Source organism: Cloeon dipterum, chromosome 1 (assembly GCF_949628265.1).
Source record: "Cloeon dipterum chromosome 1, ieCloDipt1.1, whole genome shotgun sequence".
Lineage (NCBI taxonomy): Eukaryota > Metazoa > Arthropoda > Insecta > Ephemeroptera > Baetidae > Cloeon > Cloeon dipterum.
Window position 1 is genome coordinate 23,094,929 of NC_088786.1, and position 22,526 is coordinate 23,117,454.

A 22,526-nucleotide genomic window follows, 5' to 3' on the forward strand; every position below is an offset into this window, starting at 1 on the left:
GCGTAGGAGTGATAGATTTGAATTATATAATCAAACCATATTATTGGTCCACAAACCATATTATTGGTCCATTAATAGCTTAAAATTAATACCAATTGGATGGCTTGTATTTGGGGGTCGATTTCAGGCTGAGTGCGTAAGGTACACTCTCACCTGCATTGCCGTGACGGGTCCATTCGCAAATGGGGGGCGTTTGAAAGCGCTCTGAATCGCTGATTTTCCAGCATGAGTGAAATTAATTTCAGGAGAATTTTTATTTAGTAAAATGTGTTTGAAAATAATCCAACTAATTAAACTTTTGAAACACAAAGGATGAGCTCGCTCCGTGACATTTAACACTGCTGCATCTTGGCGGCAACACGCGCTTTGAAGAGAAAGTAACTCAAAACTGAGTTTGTCTTTTCTTTCATTTAGCCGACACTGCCGCCGCAGGGGGTGCGGGGGGTGGCTTCCGCTCGTCTCCTATTACCTAAATCAGGCCTTTTTCTTTTTGGAATCAACTTCTGGAAAGACGGCGACCCTGTTAAAGAAGAAACCCAATATCCTGTCGCTAAAAAGGAACGCATTCTCAAGAGTGGCGCGGCGGGCAGGCAGGCCAGCGTGCAGTTAATAACAAAAGTAATCTCGACTGCAAACAGACTGGCTGACTGTCGCTCGTATTGTGCGAGATGCAACATAAATCCAGGCCATGCTTTGTGAAAGCGAGTGAGTGAGTAATGGAGCTCCAATTGAGCAGAAGTGCCGCTGACGGACGGGTTGCTTGCGTTTTTGCCGCAGCGCAGCGTCGAAATAAGCTCTGGATTGCGCCCGGCGACTAACGGCCGCAGCACAGACACAATTTTATTAATATTGCATCGGGCGTTTTGTCCCCGATGTTTTTGTTGCACTCCTCAGCAGCCACAGTATACGTGCGCGCGTTCTCTTGTAATACACCAGCCGGCTGCGGCGAGCTAAAAAGGCGTTTTTGTTACGACAAGCTCCCCGAGTACAAACAAACAAACAAACAATTTAGTCCGCCGCCACCGCTTCTTGTGTTTTTATATACTGTGTGCATGTTGCAAGAAAATACATAAACATCATTAGTGCAGCTCGAAATCCGAGTTGGGCCGGCTCGCTGGCCGTGCTCCAGTTCTTCTGGCTGCAGTTGTCCGTTTGTCGAGTCCTCCTCTCGTGTGCAGCTCATGGAAATACTCTTTACATGCAAATGTGGCACTGGCCAATGATTCGCCCTTTATTTTGCCCAGGGGCCCGATCCAGTCCAAACCGCTCCCATGAATATTGCTGTTTTCCTTCGATTGCTCTAGGACACAGAGATAGCATCGCGTTCCAAATCGTTTCGCCCATGGAGTGGCAATTTTTCGGGAGCTACATCAGTAAAATACGCTTGAGGGACCAATCTTTGCTTTTGTAAATGCTTCACAGAGAGTTAAGGATAGCATGGGATGATTTGCTCGAGAAGCGAGTATCTCTATAATAATTTCGTTGGATTTACTAAGCTCATTGAAAAATGGTTGGGTAAATTAATTCCAGTTCAATTGTTCTATACATGAATTTAAAATTTTAAAAACAACTGGGAAAGAGGGAAAAATAAAATCTATCCACGCAAAGAATACAGCTTGAGCTCATGGACACATAGCGGTTCATTGTGCCATGCCATTCAGTGTTGAGATTCACAGGCACTATAGATTGATTACAGCTTTTAAAATAAAGTATCTAAAATAGTTTCATCCAAATGAATTGAATAAAACCTAATATTCCAGACAAAAACTTTGATTTCCATTAATTTTATGGGATCAATGAAAAATATAAAATAAGGCAGAGTCATTGCTACAGTAGACACGCGCTTTAGGTTCTATTTTGATCCAGCCAAAATGAGAAAAGAACACTCGGTCTCTGGTTAAAAGCTAATATTAGCCATCGTTATGTGTACCGGATTTTCCCTAGGCGGTGCATCGATCTATCAAGGGGTCCATAGTCGCGTTACCGAAACCCCATCCAAGCCATTTATGCGACGAATTTCTCTATTCGCTAATTATAAAATAGCCCCGAGCCGTGCTGGGAGCGAATTGTGCGTGCAGTTCAAAGGTGGCGATATCATTCTCAAAGAGCTTCGCAAATACGGTCTCCTCCCTATACTCCTGATTCCCATTGTGTGTGCAACTCGTTCAAAGTCGGAGGAAAGTTGGACGAGGAAATTGGAAACGAAAAGCAGCCACTCGCAATCGCTCCACCGCAGTCGAGGATAAAAATTAGCCTGCAGCTCGCAAGGTTGGATTTTTCTTTTCAAAGTTAACCAAACACAGAGAGCGAATGGAGAACGAGCATTTCATTCTCCCGCGAGAGCGTGATCATAATTGCGACTCCACTTGAGCTGCATTTATTTTCCCAGACATTCAGCTGCTGCAGCACTTAGCTGTGCTGTGCACGGAGCGAAATGCACGGCTTGAAGGAACGCGATATTCTGCTCCACTTATTAACAATCCCTTTGATTGCATTGCCGTTTTTATCGCTTCCACTTCCATTCCTTTCGAGCTGTCTCTGTTTTTTTCTCTCTCTTTATTTCTAAACTGCCTCTTCTCTTTCCTTCTAGACTTGCTTTGAGATACACGTGAGATACAAAAAGAAAGGGTCTGGTCATTAATTAAACATCTCCGATGATCTTGCACGGCTATAAAAGCCCTAGAACCCATGGAAAGGAGCGATTTGTTTTCTTTGTTGCGCCTCTCAGGCTAACGTATACACATGTGCTTTCAAGTGGAAAATTTATCAATTTCTTCGACGCAGATAAAGAAGCCGGCAATTATTCATGGTGGCTCAGCAGTCTGGAAACTTGTTCGACTGGATAGAGACACGGCTACTTTTCATGTTGATCAAATATTGCTCACACATACGTACATATATACCCGGGAAGAGAATACAATCGCCTGCTGGCCGGTTGCTCAAAGAACTTTGCGCTAATTGCGTTTACTTAAAAGAGCCGCGCAAACTTCCGTTCACTCTCACATCAACAAGCTGGCAGTCTGTAAAGTTGCACAATGCTTTAAACTATTTCCGCCTTTCTTGTTGAGCTCTTTCCTCTGACAGCGTTCATGTTTTATCTAATTCTCCGAATTGTGTGTACACGCACTCGTGCTCCTTTAAAACAACAATTTTATTTCCTACCCTCTCTGCGACTCCTTCAAGTTCGTGGGACGAGTCTGGATTACAAGAGAATGATTCATGCGGCGACCCGATGCAAAAGTTTCGCTGCCAGCTCCAGTTAGCGCGTCTGGGAGCAAATCCGGCTTGCGTCTCGGCCATAATAATTTTAGAATAAGTGCGAATTTCCATAAACTGCAGTCCACTTGGAAATGCATTTTGTTTAAGAAAGTTGGCAGCTTGGATAAAAGTCTTTAGAAACTGTCTAACTTGTTAAGAAATTTATTCTCCCCTTTCTACCCTGTTCCGTGACCCAGTAAATTGTATCTTGAAGACAAGCGTAATGTAGAGAGAAAAAAACGCACATTATGAACATGCTGATGCTAGCGAGAAAAGGGTATTAACATATTTACGCAGTAGCAAAAGATGCGAGAATTAATGCTTAATTATAGTCCTGCTCTCCTCTCTTGCAATTTTAAGGCGTCATTAGGGCGTTAGCATAAATTCTAGTTCATTATCAACCCAGAGAGGTTCATATTTCAGGTCTAATTATTGCTGAAACTTTATAGGGTAACCGCGCAAATTAATCTTCTGGCATAGAATTCCTAACGCTAATTTTTCCTGGAAGAGAGGCATTTTCGTTCGCTGCTGTGTATTTTCCAAAAATAAGCACTACAATTTATCCCTACCAATCATACTATAGGTTCTTATATTTTTCAAGTTGATAAATTAGATGATTTTTTTAAAACTGGTCCAAATAATCGTTGTTAGAATTAGAGAGAAAAGAATTAAACTTTAATGTTTTTAGTTGAAAAAATAAGTGTAGTTTATATTTGGAACAAATATGCCTAATATATTTGATTAATTATCTATAATACATTTGAAATTTCAGTTTCTCGAATCCATTAGAAAGCAACAAATTACAGTAAAGAAAAAAGAGTTTAAAAAACTGGGAATATTTTTAAATTAATTGTTCTTAATGCTCGTCACAGCAAAAATATTGACAGCTGCGCAGACTTATTTTAAATTTATTGATCACTTTTATCCAAACCAATTGAAACACTGCTTTATTTATTGCATATCTCACAATTTATTATGATAAAAAATACCTTCAATTTGTTTTGTGTCTATCACTGCCTGCCTCAAAAGCAATTTACCATAGCATTGACGTCTGGAATTCGTGTGATGTGATTACAGATTCGAGCGTGGACGTGTGGCAACAGCTGGAGTCGATGCCGCCGCTGCTCGACGCCCTTCCTGACCTGCTCTACGTAGAGGAGATCCCGGACAAAAGGGGCGGCGCGGGGACTGGCACAAACGGGCGGAGGCGGCCCGGCTCCCACAAGAGACATTCGGACCGCTACGAGTGCAAGCCAAGCAGGGAGGACGTGGTGCGGTTGTTGCTCGCGCTGCACGAGGCCAGAGGAGGCAACTCGGGGAGAACAGTGAACTTTTGCAACCGCAAGCGGCCTGCCAGGAATATCCTGACGAACCTTCGCTTCGTTGGCCGCTGATCAGCTGGTCAGCGGCCGCTGTGTGAATGTGCGTGTTTCAGTGTCTAAAATATCACGCGGCATCGCGTTATTGGCTGTGGAATACTTGGATGTTGGTCTTTTATGAGGGTAGACTTTGAAGAAAGTTCTTAAATTGAAGTCTGAATTATTGACACTTTGAAGGGTTTAATTTTATAAGCATTTCCATGCGGCTATTACCGATAGTTAAGAGTATAACATATATATGTAGGTTTTTAGTTACTTAACAAAATTTAATTTAACAGGCAATTCACGCCTTTCAATTTCTCTGAAAATTTAGACATTAAAAATAGCTCTCGCCCCAAATTAAAACTTTGAAGCACACCCTCAAACAAAAAATCCACCCACATGATTGTGGTTATTTCATCTTAGAATTTTGTTAATAGCCAACAGATTTGGTACTTAAGCTCTTGGGAGTGTAAAACGTCATCGAAAAACTCATTTCGGAATTTTTGTTTGTCGAGTGCGACGGCGGTGTAAGCATTGCTGCAGTACACATACCACCAGCTAAATTATTCAGAGCTGAATTTTCGAGTCAGAGAGCCGACGAGTGTCATACACCGCACGTCAACCGCTGATGAAAACACACCCTCGTGGGCCACGAGTCAATTTTTCCACATGTAAATAACGCTGCCGGCCGCCCGTGTATCGCTGCAGAAGCACGGACAAAAAGCCAAAACCGCAACACGAACAGCAAGAACAACGGTACTAGGGGAACAGCAGCGCAAAAATAAACGCATCTCTATTCTTGTATAGAAAACACAAAATAAAATTTAATATTTTGCCATCACAAATGTTGTTCCTTTTTGTCTGGTAGAAGCGTAAACGCGTGTTCTCCCTCCAGGCGCCGAGCGTGCGGTGCGGTTTCCTCTCTGCTTGGTTGAAAAACAAAAACTTTATTCTGGCGGGGTGAACAATATTTCTGTGCGCATACTCACTCTCACTTCTTCTCGTTCCGCCACTGTTGATTCTGCGTGATGGGGTGTGAAACGTAATTACCTGAGCCTGCTGGGCTGGGTGGCGCGGCTGTTGCTAATTTTTTCACCGGGATTACTCCCACTGCGGAGAACAATCAAAATGCGCATCGTGAGACAAGATGCGACGGATTAAATGGGTTGGAGCTCGGCTTTTTGTGCTGCGGTAATCCGCTTTTATTGAAAATTGTTTCAGGGAACAGTAAAATTAAAATGATTGTGAAAAATCCAGAATCCAGGCAACATGCTGGGCGTGGATGCGACGCAGGTTGCATAATCAATATTTGATATTCAAGCCAAGAAATAAAATTTTCCTCTCTTGTCCCGACCGTCGGACCGTCTTTGTCAGGCCTCTGATCGATTGGAAGGGGAAACCGTAAAATTTTAGCGTATCTTTTACAACCGGAATAAGCAATTTCTTACTACATTTTCTGCTTCATTTCGCAAATTTGCCTTCCAAATCTTCACCAACCACTACTAACAGTTCAATTACTCGCGTTCATGAAAAATTCATATCCTGCTGAGAAAAAATTGATTCAGATCCAATCAAGAACGTACTGCCAGCGTCGTTTAATGAGCACCAGCAGCTCTCCGACAGATTATTAAGCCGGCTACGTGCTCAAAGGGTAATGAACTTGTTAAAAAATCTAGGCAGCAGCGTGCTGTCGAGCTCCACTTGAAACGTTAATGCGGATATCTGCCAGCAAACGCCAAAATTGATAAAAGGAGCGAGGCGGTTATAATTTATTCTCAGCCGACAGAGCTAGCTAAATATTTTTTTTGGGTATAAACACCAAAGTTTTACGCGAGCTTGTCAACGGAAATTCATATTTTCGATTGTTTGGGTAAAAAATGCAAATGAATCTAATTAATTGGCGTCAGGGCCAACTTGGGCTTCGGAAGCAATAAATAATCTGTCTCGTCGGTCGGTCGTTCGGTTCGTTCGTTCGGACGGACGGATAAAAAAAGGAGAACAGCAGCGGCGTCGGAGGCAGCGAATTCCAGTGTCGGCTGGCGGCATGTTCTCCGGCACCGCATTCATTAATCCGCATAGAGAGCACAGGGAGAAAGCGGCAGGCACAATCGATGGGGCGGGATGAGAAGGAAAAAGCAGCATGTTCCCGGCGTCGCCTCATGGCCCACGGAAGGGTTAAGGGGGAGAGGGAGGGAGACTAATGTCGGCCACCCACCCGCCAGCCTACTGTGTGAATAAATGCTGCGTGTGTTTGTACTCACGATCGAGAGAACGGCACTCGAAACTCTGCTGGCCGCGGACGAGAAAAGTGCCGGGAAGTTTGCTGCCCATGTTGCGATAGTCGATCCTCGCCTCTGGTCCTCGGAAATCAACAGTCACTGGGGACACACACACGCACGCACAAGGCAGCTGTTAATACACTAATTGGATTTGCCGAAAAAGCGTTTCAAGGCGAGCCGGCATCTTTCAAAACGCGCCTGCAACTTCATTAGGACAAATATTAATTAGATCACGCTTCCAATTAGGACTGACCCAGGCCCGACCACCCTCCAGCTCGCCGGGAAATATGCGGCTACTGCGAAAGCGAACGGCACCGCCTCTCTGCGAAACCTAAATTAAGAGAAATGGCCACCGCCGGGTTTTCAGCCCTGTTTAATTGCAGTTTAACCCGGTGTAACCGGGCGAAATCTTTTGCCAGCTCGAATCGAGCCATTTGCGGTGAATAGTGCAAATTCAATTAGAGAGTATAAATTGTGGCGGGTCTTAACGCTGACCATTTGTATTTATTTACGTCGAATTTACATAAGGGGTGAACGCGTTAGGCTTCGCACAGTCGTGAGTGCTGCGTTTGTCTTAATCTCGGAAAACCCTGCTAACGGATTAAAAAAGAGTGTAGAGGGGAGCAATTAATTGGCACCATAGGCAACTTAAACGCTTTGTTAATAATTCGCGTCAACAACATTCCCGCATTTTTTGCTTGCCATAAATATTGACTTCAAAGGGATTTTACAGAAAGCCAAAAGTCGATTGATGAAAGCCAGATATTGAAAATGTTGGGCTTTTTTAGGCTTCAGATAGCGATCGTTTGAGTTGATTTTTTTAATATTTAACTCCTAAGTGTGCACTAATTTGAATGGGACCAAGGAACAATAAATATTCAAATATTCAGAATATGCGAGTTTTCTAAAAAAAATCGACATTGCTTTAAGTAATTTTGTTTTTGCTAATTTCGATTCCGAATTAGGATTATCTATCCAACGGCGTAATAAATTTGATGGAGAGACTTCTTGTATTGAAAAAAATTAGATTTTTGGTAGGGAGAACATTTTCACCATTATGAAAAAAAAACAAAAACTTTGCACTCAATTAATAAAAATAAACTCTAAATCTTAAAAAATTACTATGACGAATGAAGACAGATTTCCCCCTTGTTGCTTTAAAACGTTTTTCTTAGGGATTAGTTGCAACAATAACTTTCTGAGGTTTGCAGTAACAAAATCATGAGCAAAATTCGTACCCTGCCTTTTCCTTTTTTGATATCTTTGAAAGTATCAAGTTTCACAGACCAAATTGCTTTGCTCAACTTGGCACAGTGATTCATCTCGACTACTCTAAAAGCAAGCTGATGCTTTTATATGAGTCCTTCCCACCAGAAGCCATTGTTTGAAAATGAACGATGCCACCGCGTCCCACATTTCACTCTTCAAGCTCGTTTTCCTTCAATTATGCAAGGGGTAATTAATCGCTCGAGTGCAGCAGGCGCAGGATGCCGCGCCGGAATGGCCTGCAGTACTTCCGGTTGCATAGCTTCACAAATCACTCGTTGGCAGCGGCTGCTGTTATGCTGCTGTCGGCCGCTCTGCCCGTCTATGCAACTCGAAACGTCAGCCGAAGCTGCTCTTTGAAACCAAATGCAGACACCCTTGTCGCCAGTTTCCTAAAAGACTCAAAAGGAATACCAACACCTACTCTTTCTCGCGTGGGTGGATTAGATCTACCCGATACATTTGAAGAGATGCGAAAAAGTGTGAAACTGACCTGTCTGGGTCGAATATAATTTCCACCCTCGCGGACGCCATGAACATTAATTTATTTATTTATATTTATTTCATAGCCTTGATTTCCACGAAACGTATTAACTTTATTTTACAATTCAGACTTTCAAACTAAAACAATTTCGGCAAACTTTTTCCTTCACACCTGCACGCGGCGAGGTGTTGACATTCCAGCGGCGCTCCTGGAAAATGCAAAATATTCGAGGGGAATTAAGTTCCACGAGTGGTGTGCGCGCGCGAAAAAGTTAGCTCGTGCGGAAAAGTTTGCGAGAGTGAGAGCGAATGAAATCGCCGCTGCCGAAAAATATAATTGAGTTTGTTTTGCTTTCCATAATTCGCAGCGCGCGCTCTCGTTTCTCTCCGGGGATCAAAGTTTGCTGGATCGGCTCAGCAGAAGCAGCAGCAGCAGCAGCGGCGGCGGCGGTGGCAGAGGCGGCGCGTGTTCGCGAAAGTTGTTGCGCATTTTGCTAATTCAATAAATAAAAGAGCCGGCCGAGGGAGCGTTGTGTGTTTGCGAAACGCGTGCGTGAGAGGCTGAAAGTTGCAGTGGCGCACCGGCCATTGTGCTCGGATTTCCACAGTCTTTCTTTTCTTATACTCACACTGTCTCAAGGGCTGCTCTCCGCAAATGCGTTGGCCGTCGACCTCGACCCACTCCTGCCGGCAGTCCAGTTTGAGACTCTCGAGGTTCAGCTGCAGCTCGCACGCGTCCTGCGGCACCAAAAGAACAAAATGTGTCTCTCGTGTTCAGGGAAATGGAAATATAATAATATATGGAAAGTTACGAGAGTGCAGATAGGGCAGATGCCTGCGCGGAATATGGAATGCCTTCTTGATTTGATTACGAGTGGAGACGAGAGAATGGAAAGCAGCAGATCACAAAGGCAACTCACAGAAATGGGATATTTTATTTTGATACAGACGTCGATGCTTTGAAAGGACACAAAAAGCGGACATAAAGACATAAAAGATTTCAACAGCCATTGAGAGAGAAGAAGACCTGCTTTTGCTTTCAGACGCGCAAACTTTCTCTTCGCCGTTTTTTCATTGCCCACCCACTTTAAACCTTAATCTGAGTTTCAGCAGCATAAATAAATATAAATCTGATTTTCGTTGAATAGAGACGCGTAGGAAGTTAACTTTCTCACCGCTTTCAAATTTGAATTGTAATTTTTCTTATGAACAAAATAAATATGTTTTGATCCATCTGGAGTCATTTTATGGAAGCGCGCGTGCTGCGCAAGGACGGATAGCAGGAATCACCACCCGTGGCTCTCGATGTGGAAGAACAGTGGGATCGCGAGTGGTTTCCCTTAAAACACAACAGTCGTCTTTCCCGCAAGAAAGAGAGGCCCAAAATGCCTCAGGGAAATATATATGTATGTATGTGCGTGGAAACGCAAAGGGGGAACCGTTTGGACGAAGTTTCTCTACGAAATTAAATATTGAAATTTATTACGTCTAGAACAGCTGGGGACGTTAAATTTTCAAGTGAAGCTGAAAAAAACCTTTCTCGTGTGTGCTCCCTCGGAAATCTGCGCGGGTAAACAAAATTAAAAGCTTTCGGCCCCAGATTTCCATGCAAATTCGACAAGCCAATCTGTGTAAGTGCCCGAGAGCGAGCGCGGACAGGGAAGAACACAGCTGCAGCGCCGGCAAAGTGCCTTTTCGCGGCGGGCACAGTTTTGGACCGCGCGCTCAGGATCGGCAGCAAACGCAAACACTCCTGCAAGGTAGGCAATGATGGCGCAAGCACAATATTTAGCAAACACGTTCGAAGCGACTGCAAATATGCCGCCCGGGCGGCAGCCGAGGGCGAAAGCAAGAGGAAGAGTATCAAAGCCAACCAGGCGCACGAATTCGCCGAAAGGAAATAACGAGAGGACCACTTTCGAGGAGATAAAACACAGCGCGAGAGCTAAGAGAGGTGACGTGTTTCGAGATGAGATCGAGCACATGCACACACGGAGAGAGGTGCAGCAGGAAGGCCAAATATTTGACTCACCGGGTGCGCCTTGTAGACTGAGAGTCTGCAGCTCCAGTGCTTGCCGATTTCCCGCACCGACGGCAGCCACTCGGAACTGACGGTGACGAACTCGGCGGCGGAAGTGACCCGGTTGCAGAGTGGGCCAGGCATCGAGGGCGCCGGAGGCTCGCTCTTGCTCGTGTCCCACGGCGGGGACAGCGGAGGTGGCAGACGTGGGGGCTGGTGACCGTGAGGGGGAACCGGGGGCGGGCAGTGGCCCGGGGGCAGCGTCTTGATGCCGCCCCACTCGCACTTGAGCAGCCACAGCCAGCGCCACCGGTAGGGGTTGGGTTTGTGCACCGGCGGTGGCAATAAAGGGGCCGGAGGTCTCGGCGGCCCGGGAGGCGGACGAGCCGGGATCAGCGACTGGCAGGACACCCTCGAAATGATAATTTTGAAGCCTGATTGGGGAGGGCCGGCCAAGCTTCCGGAACGGAAGTATACGGGAAAGAAGCCTCCCTCGACGCGGAAGAATTTTTCGCCAGCAAGGCCTCCGCAGAGGCGGGGCTGTTCCTCACCAATCTTGCACACAGAATGTTAATGAAAATATTTTTTTCCGTTTGGTGAAATCGTTCAGTCATATGTATTTTGACATAATTATATATAAAAGTTTGCTATTTTGTTCTATTAAAAAATTTCATAGGAACGGAAGATTGTGTTTGTCAACTCTGTGATAAGAGGATTAATTTGTACAAAAAGCCTGCCTCGAGCCATCAAGATCAAATTGAAAAACTGAGTGGTCAACTGGTCATCCACATGTGAAGTGTTTAGTAAATTACCATCATCATCATCAATCGTGATAATGAAATTCTGTTTTTTTATATTTTCTTTCCGTTTTTAGTTAAGTTTGTTCTAAATAGAATTTAATATTTATAAGAAGTTCATTTTTTTAAAAAAAAATATTTTGATGATTTTGACAACTATAGCAATAAAAAATCTGTACCATACGTAACTTGCAAAAACCACAAAAAGTTCATTTTCATTATTTAATTTTTTTATAGCGAACGGTCATCAGACCCTTTAGAATAAAAAAGCATAATTATATATATACTAATCGGATTTTAACTCACTTTGATCCAGTCCTGGACGCAATTCGGAGTCCACCGAATGGCTAGGTGAGCTATAGAAACCCTCAGACATGCGGGTGCGAGCAATGGAACTTTCACTTTGTACAAGCACTTTGAGTTGGGCGGGTAAGGCCCAGGGTGGTTTGGGCTCACCAGCACAGAGGTTGGCGACAGAAACGTTCCTCCGCACGGCACGACCGATGGCGGTGGCGGCGGTGCAGGCAGATCTAGTGACAATTTTAAACTTTTTTCGTTAAACATGCGAACACACGCGCGCTGGCATATTTCGCAAAATCAGTTTAATTAAAAAACTTTTCATGCGGAATTTTATTAAAAAACTTTTGGTCTGTGGCTGAAGTGATTTTTCTGACATTTATGAAATGAGTAAAAGGTACAATATAATATATATATAGTTTTAAAATTTTCATTCAGCTACAAAAAAAGCGCGAATCATGATTCAATAGTGTACTAGTAAAAAAGTGTTGCCAAAATGCGGTCAAGCGAACCCATCCACCTGCTGCTGCGGGGAAACGAATTTCCACTCAATGAACACCAAAGGGGAGTTTTGAGCGCGCCTCCAGCACTAAAGCGGCTGCTCGCCAAATCTATAGATTTTCGGTCCGCACGCCAAGCGAGTCTTTCAATCAGCAGTTTGTCTCTGACCTTTCCCGACCCCATCTGAGCGGCTTAATTAAAACGACAGGCATCGATGGCTGTGTCTTTCTACTTACATGGCCCACTGGGTGGAAAAGGGTGATTAGGACAGTTGTTCGGGTGGTGCGGGTGCCCGAAAAGCCTCTGCTCAGCAGCAGCGGCACCATTGCCTGTCACATTCACCGTCTTTTTTAAGTTCACCGCCTATTCAGCAGAAAAAGCAAATTATTTTTCAGCTCTGTCATTATTTTTTACCGAAGAATAATAATTGCTCTTTGGTTTTTAACGAAAAAAATTTCTGAATTAAACTTTTAGTAAAAAGTGAATTAATTATTATATTCATGTATTTACAGAGGTAGGTTGTTTAGCAATATATTTTTTAATTTTAACTTATAAAAATAAACTTAAAACAAATCTAAAAAACATTTTTTTACAATTTTTTAATAAAATTGTGTTAAGCTAACATATAGTTTTTAATTTGAGTCTCGAGCACATCAAACATTGAATTTTTAAAAAAAATATGTTATTGACTATTGACAAAGCACGCAAATTTTGTTTCACTGTTTTGTATTTTTTTTTTTACTTACCAAATGAGTATGGTTTGCCCCTTGAGAAGCTCTATTGATGATGTAAAGCACATCGTCAAGCTGTGACTCGTCACTCACATTTTTTTTGGTATTTAGATATGTAGCTGGACCTCGAGGGCTCAGAATTTCCACTGCAGTGCTGTCGTTGGAGTATCTGTGGTTGCGGGCCCGTGCGCTCTCTGACACACTGCGGACCGCGCCGAAAAGAGCAACCAGTACGAGAAGCCACTGGTGCGGCATCGCGTTTGAGTCTGCTGCAAAAATAGGCTACAGATGGATCCAGATCATCTTTATACGGGCCAGCAAAGGAAGTGTGTTTGCCCTAGTGACACTCAAGCTTCCACTGCTTGCAACGAACCGAACAGTTACAAAAGAGAAACACCCTCAGAACAAATACTCGTGGCCAGCTATGCTAATATGACTGCACCTTTTTCCCGTGAAACAATACTTTGAATCATCAGCAGAATGCGCTTTTGGACATGTGCGCAAGTTGTAAAAGTGAAAACAATGAAATTGTCGCTGCTGATTGTCTTTCACGTGAGCACTACAAGTGTCATCTGGTTATTTTGAAATTTAAAATATCACTCAAGAAATAATTATGACAACATTTCTGAAGCACCATTTAATATAATATTTGCAATTTGTTAATAATTTGATGTTATAAGGTTAACTCTAGAATAAAACGAAGAATTCGCAAAGAAAACGATTTCCATTTATTCAACCAAATCATTTTTGTAATTTACAAGGGCTTTTGAACGGTTAAATTTTATTTATTATATAATGTAATTGTATTTCCATGAACAAAAATATGCTCATGTGACAGTGCAATAAAAGTTTTTAATTTATATAACATTATAAGAAAATTTAAAATTACCAGAAAGCTTTCTACAGGTAACAATCCAGGGAGATTTTAAGTATCAACTTAGAGTGATTGCCAGTTGGTTAAAATTGGGTAGTAACCGTCTTCATAAATTTTACATGTTGCCTGACAAAGCGTGTGAGAGAGCCATTGTTTGTGCAGCTCTTTGTAGCTCTTGCTGTTCAGTGTGAGAGGATTTCCTCGGCGAAGGCCTTCGTCAGTCTCGCCATACTTGTCAACGTAGGGAGGAGAGATGTAAACGCCTGCAACAATTTTTTAAAATAATAATAATTAAATGAAAAATTAACGCATACCTCTTTGGTAGTGCCTGAGGACAAACACTTCGCACTCTCTGACTTTGAGAAACAATCCAATCCCTGCACCGCACTCATAGGCATGAAACATGGAAGGTCCAACGCTCACGCCTTCCTCAAGTTTCACGGCGCAACAGTATCCCTGAAATTGATACGGGAAAATTAGAATCAGTAGCTGTTAAAGGGCATGTTTATCATTACATGGAAGCAGACGAATCGTCCGCAAACAAGGCACATGGATGGATTTGCAGCATTCTCTTCTGATGTCCTGCACTTGACGTTTGATACTGAGTTGATGAGATCTGTAAAGTCCTCTGGCAGGCACACCAGCTGGTTGACTTTGATAGGCCCACGCACAAAGCTAGGACTTCCCAGCGTGCTCTTGATCCTGGGATGCTGGCACCACCTTCAAAATTAAAAACAAAAAATATAATTTAAATGGTTTTGATCAAGTCAAATGAATGGAAAAAATTAATATTTTATTTAATCTGGACCAGGAATTTATTACTAGCGGACTAAAATCATGGTCAGGGCTACATAAATGGCCGAAACCTGGTTGAAATAAAATGAAAATACGACCTTTTTAATTCTAATTTTTTTCTTCAAGTTAAGGATTTATGTTTATCTATGTGTCAAAATTTAACGCACCTGGTTGCGATTTGCAAATGAAAGTCGGTTGCAAACAGCTCCTCACAATTTCCTGGTAAGGCCAAAAATCTACACAACTCCTGAAAAGTGTCGCCTCCACACTCAGTCAATGCTGGAGGGTCTGGTACTCCAGTCAGGTACTTGAAAAAGATGGCGCAGCATCGCAGGAACGGGAGGCTTGAATAAGAAAATTAGCTATTAAGTTCACTGTGAATAATCAAAGCATATACCATTCTTGCATGACTCTGTTCCACAAACTAGCTGGATTGAGCCAGGAAGGAGGTGCAGGCTGCCCTGCAGCATTGCGGACTGCCAGCAAAAGCTTCATCGCCAACTTTCCCTCTTCAACATCCGCAGGAGGCTCTTCCACTTCCATTTCAACTTCTTCTTTCTCCCAATGCATGCCAAGCATCAAAGTAACTACATGAGCCAGCAGAGTAAGTCTCAACAAGGCCAGATCCTGTAGAATCAAGGGTAAAATCGGGACAATGCTCAAGTGACAGAGTTTCACCTCCTCAAAACAGGCAGGAATCTTCACTTTGTTCCTCTTTGAAAAGATGTAGGAGTTGATGAAGATAAGGCTAACTAGGAATCCGAAATGATCAACTTCTAGGATGCAAGGATTATTGCTTTCGCCATTCTGGTAGAGGGTGTGCAGAATTGACACAGCTATGGGTTGTATTATCTGTAAAATAAATTTAAATTGCAATTATTATTGTTAACCACGAGGTGTTAACTTACACTGGGATGCATGTCGTGTGGGGCCATGGCTGATGTAAGTAACAAAGCGCGAAGCGTTTCCTCTTGTCTCTCAGTGAAACTGCCGAGCAGACTTTTCTCCGGATCTCTTTGTTGCCATTCCAGTGAGTGGATGGTGTACGCGCTTGCTTGCCAGAGGTATGAAAGTTTTAATTTGGAGAGTTTCCAATCATTTCGGTCTTTCCTCATCTTTGCGCACTAAAAGGAAGATAATTGGGAGAGCTAGGACAGATGCACGTAATAATATTGTTCCACATACGTTGAAAACAACTTCAGTAAAGGCATCCATGCAGTCTTTTAAGTGTGATGGTAGTTTGAATCTTTTCTTCTTGTCACTGTTGTGGCTCATGAAGTTGGCCATTTTCTTCTTCAGACTAGTTTCTTCAATAGCAAATTCACACTATGGAAAGAAATGTTAATTGAAGGATATGAAGAATTCGTAAGTATTTACAGTTCTCTTTTCTAATGACTGCATGCTTGCTGAAAGGTCTTCAAAGTCCCAGTCATCGTGGACCACATGAGAATGAGGGGATTTAGCACAATGGCGCCAGTGTGCGATCTAAATAAGTAAATTATTTATATTAATTTATTTAATTAGTAATGTCTTCATTGAATCCATGCACCGCTTGACACCTAATTTTAATGTGTTAAGTTTTGAACAAATCCCATTTCATTTTTGGAATTTTTAGCTCCTAACCAATCCATTTTAAAATTCAGTCTTTTATGACAAGCTGGAATAACCTAGAAAATACCAACATTAGAAAAAACCCACGCTTATTGTTAGAAAAAAATAGGATACAGGTCTACGCATTTATTTTCTTTAAAATTTCTACTAGCTAATGCTTATTGAGTGTAAATCATGGGAAGAATTTAAATATTTCATAAAATTATTTTTTTAAATATTTCACCTTAGTAAACTATAACACGCGTGTTTTTTTTATAAATAAACATAAAATTCAACTCACGGCTTCCTGGTAGATTGTCTCATAAACAGATGACCACTCTGCCAAATTCTCATGTGTATTTATGTTTTCCTGCCTTGCACACCTGTCAACAATCTCAGAGTTCTCCTCGAAAATGGGCAAAGCACAGTTGCTGAGGCTGTTACACAGAGGGCAGGGGTACTCCTTGTGCCTCACGTCATAGAACGAATGGTCTCTGCGAACTGCCCGCTGCTCCTCCTTTCTCTTGACTGAATCGAAAAAGTTGTCGAAACAGGACTTGTGCATGGTGTGACCGCATGAGCTGACGTGTGGCGCAGGACCAAGGTTGCTCGATAGGTACATGTTTGAGCTAGATTTGCAGGGGGTGATTTGGATTTTTCCCTCAATATTGTTTGCTGGGTCATCTAACACGGATGAGCGATGGCGGTTTAGCACAGTCGATTGTTGAACTAGAGCTGCCATCACAACTGGCTTGTATTCTTTCGCGGTGGAACTCAAAAGCTCGGACTCTTGGCACAAGATGCAAATAACTCTGAAGAGATCCAATTATATAAGAGTTGCGACATAATTTAAAAGGGTACCTTCTTTTTTCTTTCTTTGTGGCCCAGTGATCAGGCCCAAACGCAACTGGATCTCCAACTATGACGCCAGCTGAAGGGTTGCCTACGCTTTCTTCTGGCATATCTTCATCTAAAAAACCGTATTGATTAACCTGTAAATATAGAGAGCAACAAGAGTGGTCTTTACCAACAGAAGCCATTTCATCAGCATTTTCTTTCATGAATGAATACATCTGGGCTTGAAGTTTCTGCAAAACTCCAGCTCTTCTCTGGGCAACCATCTCTGCACGCGCCTTTTTAGCTTTCTGTAATTTTTATTTTGCTCTTAGTATTACAGTGGAAGATATTTATTGTTTGAATACTTGAGCAGCCTCATCATCTTCAGGAGGAGATTCAGCATTGCTGCGACTCGTTGATGGCTCTTCCACCTTTCTATCTCTCAACTTAAGAACGTCCTTATATTTCGCTGCAAATAAATATTCAAAAGTGATAATAAATCAACTAAATTTATTATTTTCATACCTAACACCCAATTAACAAAGGGATGTTGTTCTTCGACCTCATTTCTTCTGCCCTTCAAAAGTTGTTCAACGAGCGTAGGAAGAATGTGATTAGCTTCCGCTTTGGATGAGAACTTAATCAGTCTCTCAGGAGACACGCCAGAGTTGGCCATTGCCTTTAACTGCCTTTCTTCCTCCAACAAAGCATAACCAATCAAGTAAAGTGTTTCTTGCAGCTGGAGCTCCGAGAAGCAAGGGGTCATCAGATTCATGATCCTAACATTAGCCTTAATTGAGATGGAGAGAGATTACAAGAACTGTTTCAAACCTAGTCAATACTGCTTCCATGAGAGACAACATGACCTCACACTCCAGTACATCCAACACTTTGTTGTATGCTCCTGTGAACATGGGCGGCAAAGGCGGTGGACAACAGTTGAACATGGCAGACTCCTTCTTTCTCAAAGTTCTCTGATACTCTTCAGCAATACTCAAGTCTTCTCTGGTGAAGTGGTAGAAGAACATGTTGAACTCATCTCGCCGCTCCGGCTTCAGTTCATACACCTTTTTGCCCTGAGCTTGGTCCTTGAGATCAGCAACTAAGTCGACGACGCTCTCCAAATGAGTTTCATAGTTCACATCCCTCGGCAGTTGGTCATTAAGTTCAGAGTGGGTCATTGGTTTAATGCACAATTGTTGCACAACTTCATGGCACAGACAGTCATCTGCTGTAACTTCGCCAACGCCGACCTTGTATCGCTCTCCAACAATGCAAATTAGAGTGTAAAGCAGTTCTTCCATGAGCGTGTTTTTCTCCCTAATACTGTCATCTTCTGGACTCTGAAAGTAGATTTTGAAAGTCTAGCACGCACATAGAACCATCAAATGTGAACATTGAAACCACTGAGAAAAAATACCAGCTCTTTGTACAAACTTCATTGCTAAGTAAATCTCTAAGGAAAGTTTATGAAAAATTAGAATCAATTGAGCTTTAAACACCCAGCGACACCTTGCGCACTTAATTTTCAACTCACCCTTTGCTCATAGATGTAGGAAGGCTGCACCCAGTTGATCAGATTGAACCGAAGAAGCAGTGTGATGAGAAAGTCGTTTGGTTTCATCAGAGTCAAAGCAGTCTGCAACATGATGATGTCACAATCCAGCATTTCACCTCTACATTTTGTGCTTGAGCACATCAGCAGTTGGTGAGGTAGACTGATTCCATTGCGACGCCACATTCGGGCTTGAACCTGAAAATAAGTTAATTTTAAGATCAGCGGTATTGTTGCTATAACCTCGGTCTTTCTCTCACTCTCCAATATATCCATCATTAATAATTTTTAATAAACAAAGTCCATTCACAATCATAATTTGCGAGAACTTAAAAAGTGAATGCCCTTACCTGCGCTCTAAGCGCCATTTGACGCAGAGCTGGTTCCATGACTTGCTCAATTGTTAAGTCAGTGCACATCAGCTCATCAGACTCAAAATTGAGGTTGTACTTGGGCAAGTGCAGGCAGAGTGCAGCAAGGAGTCTGGTGAGAGGGATGTGGATGCTGACATGTTGTTTTGAAATGTCGTACTCGAGACAGACAGCAGTGCAGTTAGCAACAGTGTAGGCCTTTCTCATTCCTTGCACACTCTCCTTCACTGAGGCTTCATTTAACTTTTTTAGGGTGGCCCTGAGAAATAGACTGCAGTGAGGAAGAACCCGCAAGCAATTTCCCTAGCTACCTGAATGCTTTGATAAGTACAATTTTGTCATGTCCACACCATTCGTGAGCCAGCGCAACCACAGAAGATACTTTTGAATGCAAGTGGAAAGCGAGTTCCCATTCTTGCTCGTACTCTGCATGTTGATGAACATATCTAGTGAATGAAAGCATTCCCTAGGACAAGAATTTGAAATTTTTCTAAGGTTCAATTGCATTGATCTCACAAACCTGCATGTTGAATAAAATTTTCAAGAACGTGCTGAAACCATGCATGAAATTCTGCTTCAGAGGCACAGTCCACAATTTTGGCTTGAAAGTTAACAAGTAACGCAAATCCCATAAGACATACATTGACCGCTTGAAGCGCTTGACTTCGGCGTTGCTGTTGAAATTGAAGGCAAATCGGTCATGGCCTTGAAAAAAGTGTGAGTTTACAATGTTGCATTTGGTGATACAACTTACGGAGTTGACACAGTGAAGCACAGTTTTCATAGAACGAGTTGAGAATGGTGAATATGACATCTTCATGTTCAATCAAGTAGACAGCCAGTGAAGGAACTGTAAATACTTGAACCGCCAGAGATGCAACACTAAACGAGAGGTCATGGTCATCATTCATGAACTCCGTCAGGATAGAATTGTAGTTATTCGTCAACACCTATAATCCACAGTTAATTACATAGCACTACAGCAATGAACAAGCAGCTCACTCTAGCAAATCTCTTCTTTGTGCTGTAATCAAAGAGCAAACCATGGAACAGAAGTTTATTCCACTGCGATCGCGCAGACTTCCACAACTTAGGGTCTTTTCGAATGATGGCTTCAAGAATGCAGGAGCGACTGTTGTCCTCAATCTGGTGCTGGATAATATTTTCAGCTTAAAAATTCAGGCTTTTGAAAATTCAGGAACACAAACCTCAAGCAAAACATATGACAAAGCTTGTCTGACAGCTTTGCTTTCTTTCACCCAATTTTCCAACCATTGGAGCAACTCCAGAGCAAAGAACTGAAGACAAATAATGTACTCATGCAAAATTTCCGTCTTCAGGGGTATGTTCATATTGCGCATCAGCTGGTCCCTCATTCTTTTCTTAGCTTCGGAGCAAGACTAAAAACGGCAATCAGTAAAAAAAGCTTACTAAATTTGAACTTCCGCACCTCGTAAGTTCCATATTTGATGATCGCTCTTCCCAAGTTGTCAACTTTCAAAGTGTGGTCCATGGATATATTAGCAGAGCAGCCAACTGATCTAGTGATTGCTGTTGACACTGCTTCGTAGGTATGCACCTCGTCATTGTACATGACCAGACAGTACAGATCTTTAATTTCCATATGAGAATTTGCACCAGGTAGCAGCAAGTAGGATGGGTCAACTTGATCGATAGGCGAATCGATGTGGTGGTCAACGTAGGACAAACATGTATATGCATACCTGTACTTAATATTAGTGGGATTGCAGACAGCTAATATTTTGTTACAAACCTAGTAACTCCTTCAAAAATCACCTTCAGTCTGTTTACAAGGTCCTGGTTCAATTCATCAAGATTACTGTACTCTTTCAACTAGAAAATAAGAGTATATATACATTATTCATAATTGTTATTTTGTTCTTAATTACATGAACTTGATCTGTTTGACCTTGAGGGCTCATCTCCTCAAGTCCACCGCTGTGTTCTGAACACCAGGGATCAGACTTCCAGGCCTCAACATCTCCACAATCACAACATCCTCCACCAGATGATGACGTAATCTTGTATCTAGTATGAATTTACATCGATTTTTAATTCCAAAATCATTCACTTGTTATAAATCATTACCTGTGATTTTTGTGAGCTGACTTTTGGAAACAAGATACACACAAGACACAAGTTGAATCCATGGCACAGTCTCGGCAAGTGTATGTAGACTCGCCATTTCTAAAAACATGTCCGCAAGTGGTGACTGAAGACTCAACTTTGCTTAGCTCCTGCAAATAGCGAAAATTTAGAATTTTAACGCCCAATAACACTGGCAGTAACAACCTTCAGGGCATACTCCTTTCCCCCGAGGGAGTTGAATATAAATTCTTCAACTGGACGAATCAATACATCTTTGTAATTAGGCTGGCTTTCAATCTTTGGGACCATGGTTGTGGCCTGAGATACCACTTTGAACATCTTGGGAACATGCTCATGCCAATATGCCTAGTTGAAGTGATATCAATTTAAAATTAACAGTCTTTCATTGAAAACATTTCTTACCCTCAATTCTAAAGAATTCAGCTCATTTCTCCTGTATTTTTCTTCAAACAATTTGGTAGCAACTTCAGGGTATTTAATGTTGAACACCTTGACATCGGAGCTGCTGATGTTTTGCATGACTGCACCTTGACGATCTGAAAATTCAATTGAATTCAATTGAAGTAGAAGGAACAAGGGACTACCAAACTAATGATATTTCAAGTTGGGATTGAAACTATGACGTTGCTAGTTTATCTTCGTTTTCTTTTCTGGAAATAATGCGCAATGTTATGGTGCAAAGAAGAGCAGTTCGTTGAGCCATAAACAGAGAAAAAGATGCAAACCCTTTTCAAAAGTGGAAGTCATTATATTGCTTCATGTCTCGTCCGAGTTTTAACCCATTAATTCCACGAATAAAATCTTTTAAAACTCAAAGCACGAGAAATTCGAACTATGTAAATTACTTAAACGAATGTTATCTTTAAAATAAATATTTACAGTGATGCTCAAATTTGTGATGTGTGTCAGGGCAGAATTTAACTCACAAATTCGCAACCATCAATTTTTAGGAAAACCCTGCGATATTCTAGCAATTTCGAAATATGAAAATGAGTTCACTAATTATGCAGGAGTGGTTGAGATCTCATTGCTTACCAGAGGGCCATTGGAAATCAGAGAAATCAAATTTAGAAACAGCTGTCAGCTGTGCTGTCTTCGTTTGATCGGGGAATTTTTTCTGATCTTATTTTCCGTAGTTCAGTTCAGTGGCTGACAGACTAGCGAATGTACCAATCAGTATCCTCAGAAGGCAAATTGCGGAGTTAGCTACTCCGCGCTCCACGAGATGGTTGGATAGACGTTCAGAGCAGCGAGAGTCGAGAGCAGTCCAGAGTTCAACCAAGGAGGATCAAAACAATGATCACGTGGTCAGTCTCGTTTTCCATTCCACATCAGTTTCGCATCCAGAACAAGGAACAGGTTAGCAGCGTTGCGCCTTACG

The 22,526-nt window shown here is 42.2% G+C and overlaps 2 protein-coding genes across 3 annotated transcripts; both read right to left on the reverse strand.

Annotated features, from left to right (window-relative positions):
- Positions 1-5,415: 5,415 nt before the first annotated feature.
- On the reverse strand, positions 5,416-13,390 carry LOC135946550 (uncharacterized). Of its 2 annotated transcripts, none has more exons than XM_065494822.1 (8): positions 13,009-13,390; positions 12,499-12,625; positions 11,771-11,994; positions 10,680-11,222; positions 9,277-9,385; positions 6,881-6,997; positions 5,609-5,729; positions 5,416-5,545 (listed from the first exon to the last, which is right to left on the reverse strand). In XM_065494822.1, the coding sequence occupies exons 1-7, from the start codon at positions 13,246-13,248 to the stop codon at positions 5,611-5,613; spliced, it is 1,479 nt and encodes a 492-aa protein (XP_065350894.1). In that variant the 5' UTR covers positions 13,249-13,390; the 3' UTR covers positions 5,416-5,545; positions 5,609-5,610. The 2 variants fall into 2 exon arrangements, with proteins under 2 accessions (XP_065350894.1, XP_065350884.1); XM_065494812.1 differs by having other exon boundaries at positions 5,416-5,542; positions 13,009-13,388.
- A 308-nt stretch (positions 13,391-13,698) lies between these two features.
- Ubr1 (Ubr1 ubiquitin ligase) lies at positions 13,699-22,419 on the reverse strand. The gene is made up of 29 exons (XM_065475977.1): positions 22,181-22,419; positions 21,548-21,681; positions 21,329-21,490; positions 21,125-21,273; positions 20,926-21,064; positions 20,790-20,869; positions 20,466-20,739; positions 20,224-20,415; positions 20,018-20,167; positions 19,770-19,965; positions 19,536-19,720; positions 19,327-19,481; positions 18,995-19,274; positions 18,627-18,842; positions 17,921-18,432; positions 17,615-17,868; positions 17,455-17,558; positions 17,280-17,397; positions 17,114-17,222; positions 16,554-17,064; positions 16,040-16,147; positions 15,848-15,988; positions 15,571-15,786; positions 15,341-15,514; positions 15,060-15,289; positions 14,830-15,006; positions 14,383-14,587; positions 14,182-14,323; positions 13,699-14,130 (listed from the first exon to the last, which is right to left on the reverse strand). Exons 2-29 carry the CDS (start codon positions 21,662-21,664, stop codon positions 13,931-13,933), a joined length of 5,496 nt encoding a protein of 1,831 aa, XP_065332049.1. The 5' UTR covers positions 21,665-21,681; positions 22,181-22,419; the 3' UTR covers positions 13,699-13,930.
- Positions 22,420-22,526: the final 107 nt, after the last annotated feature.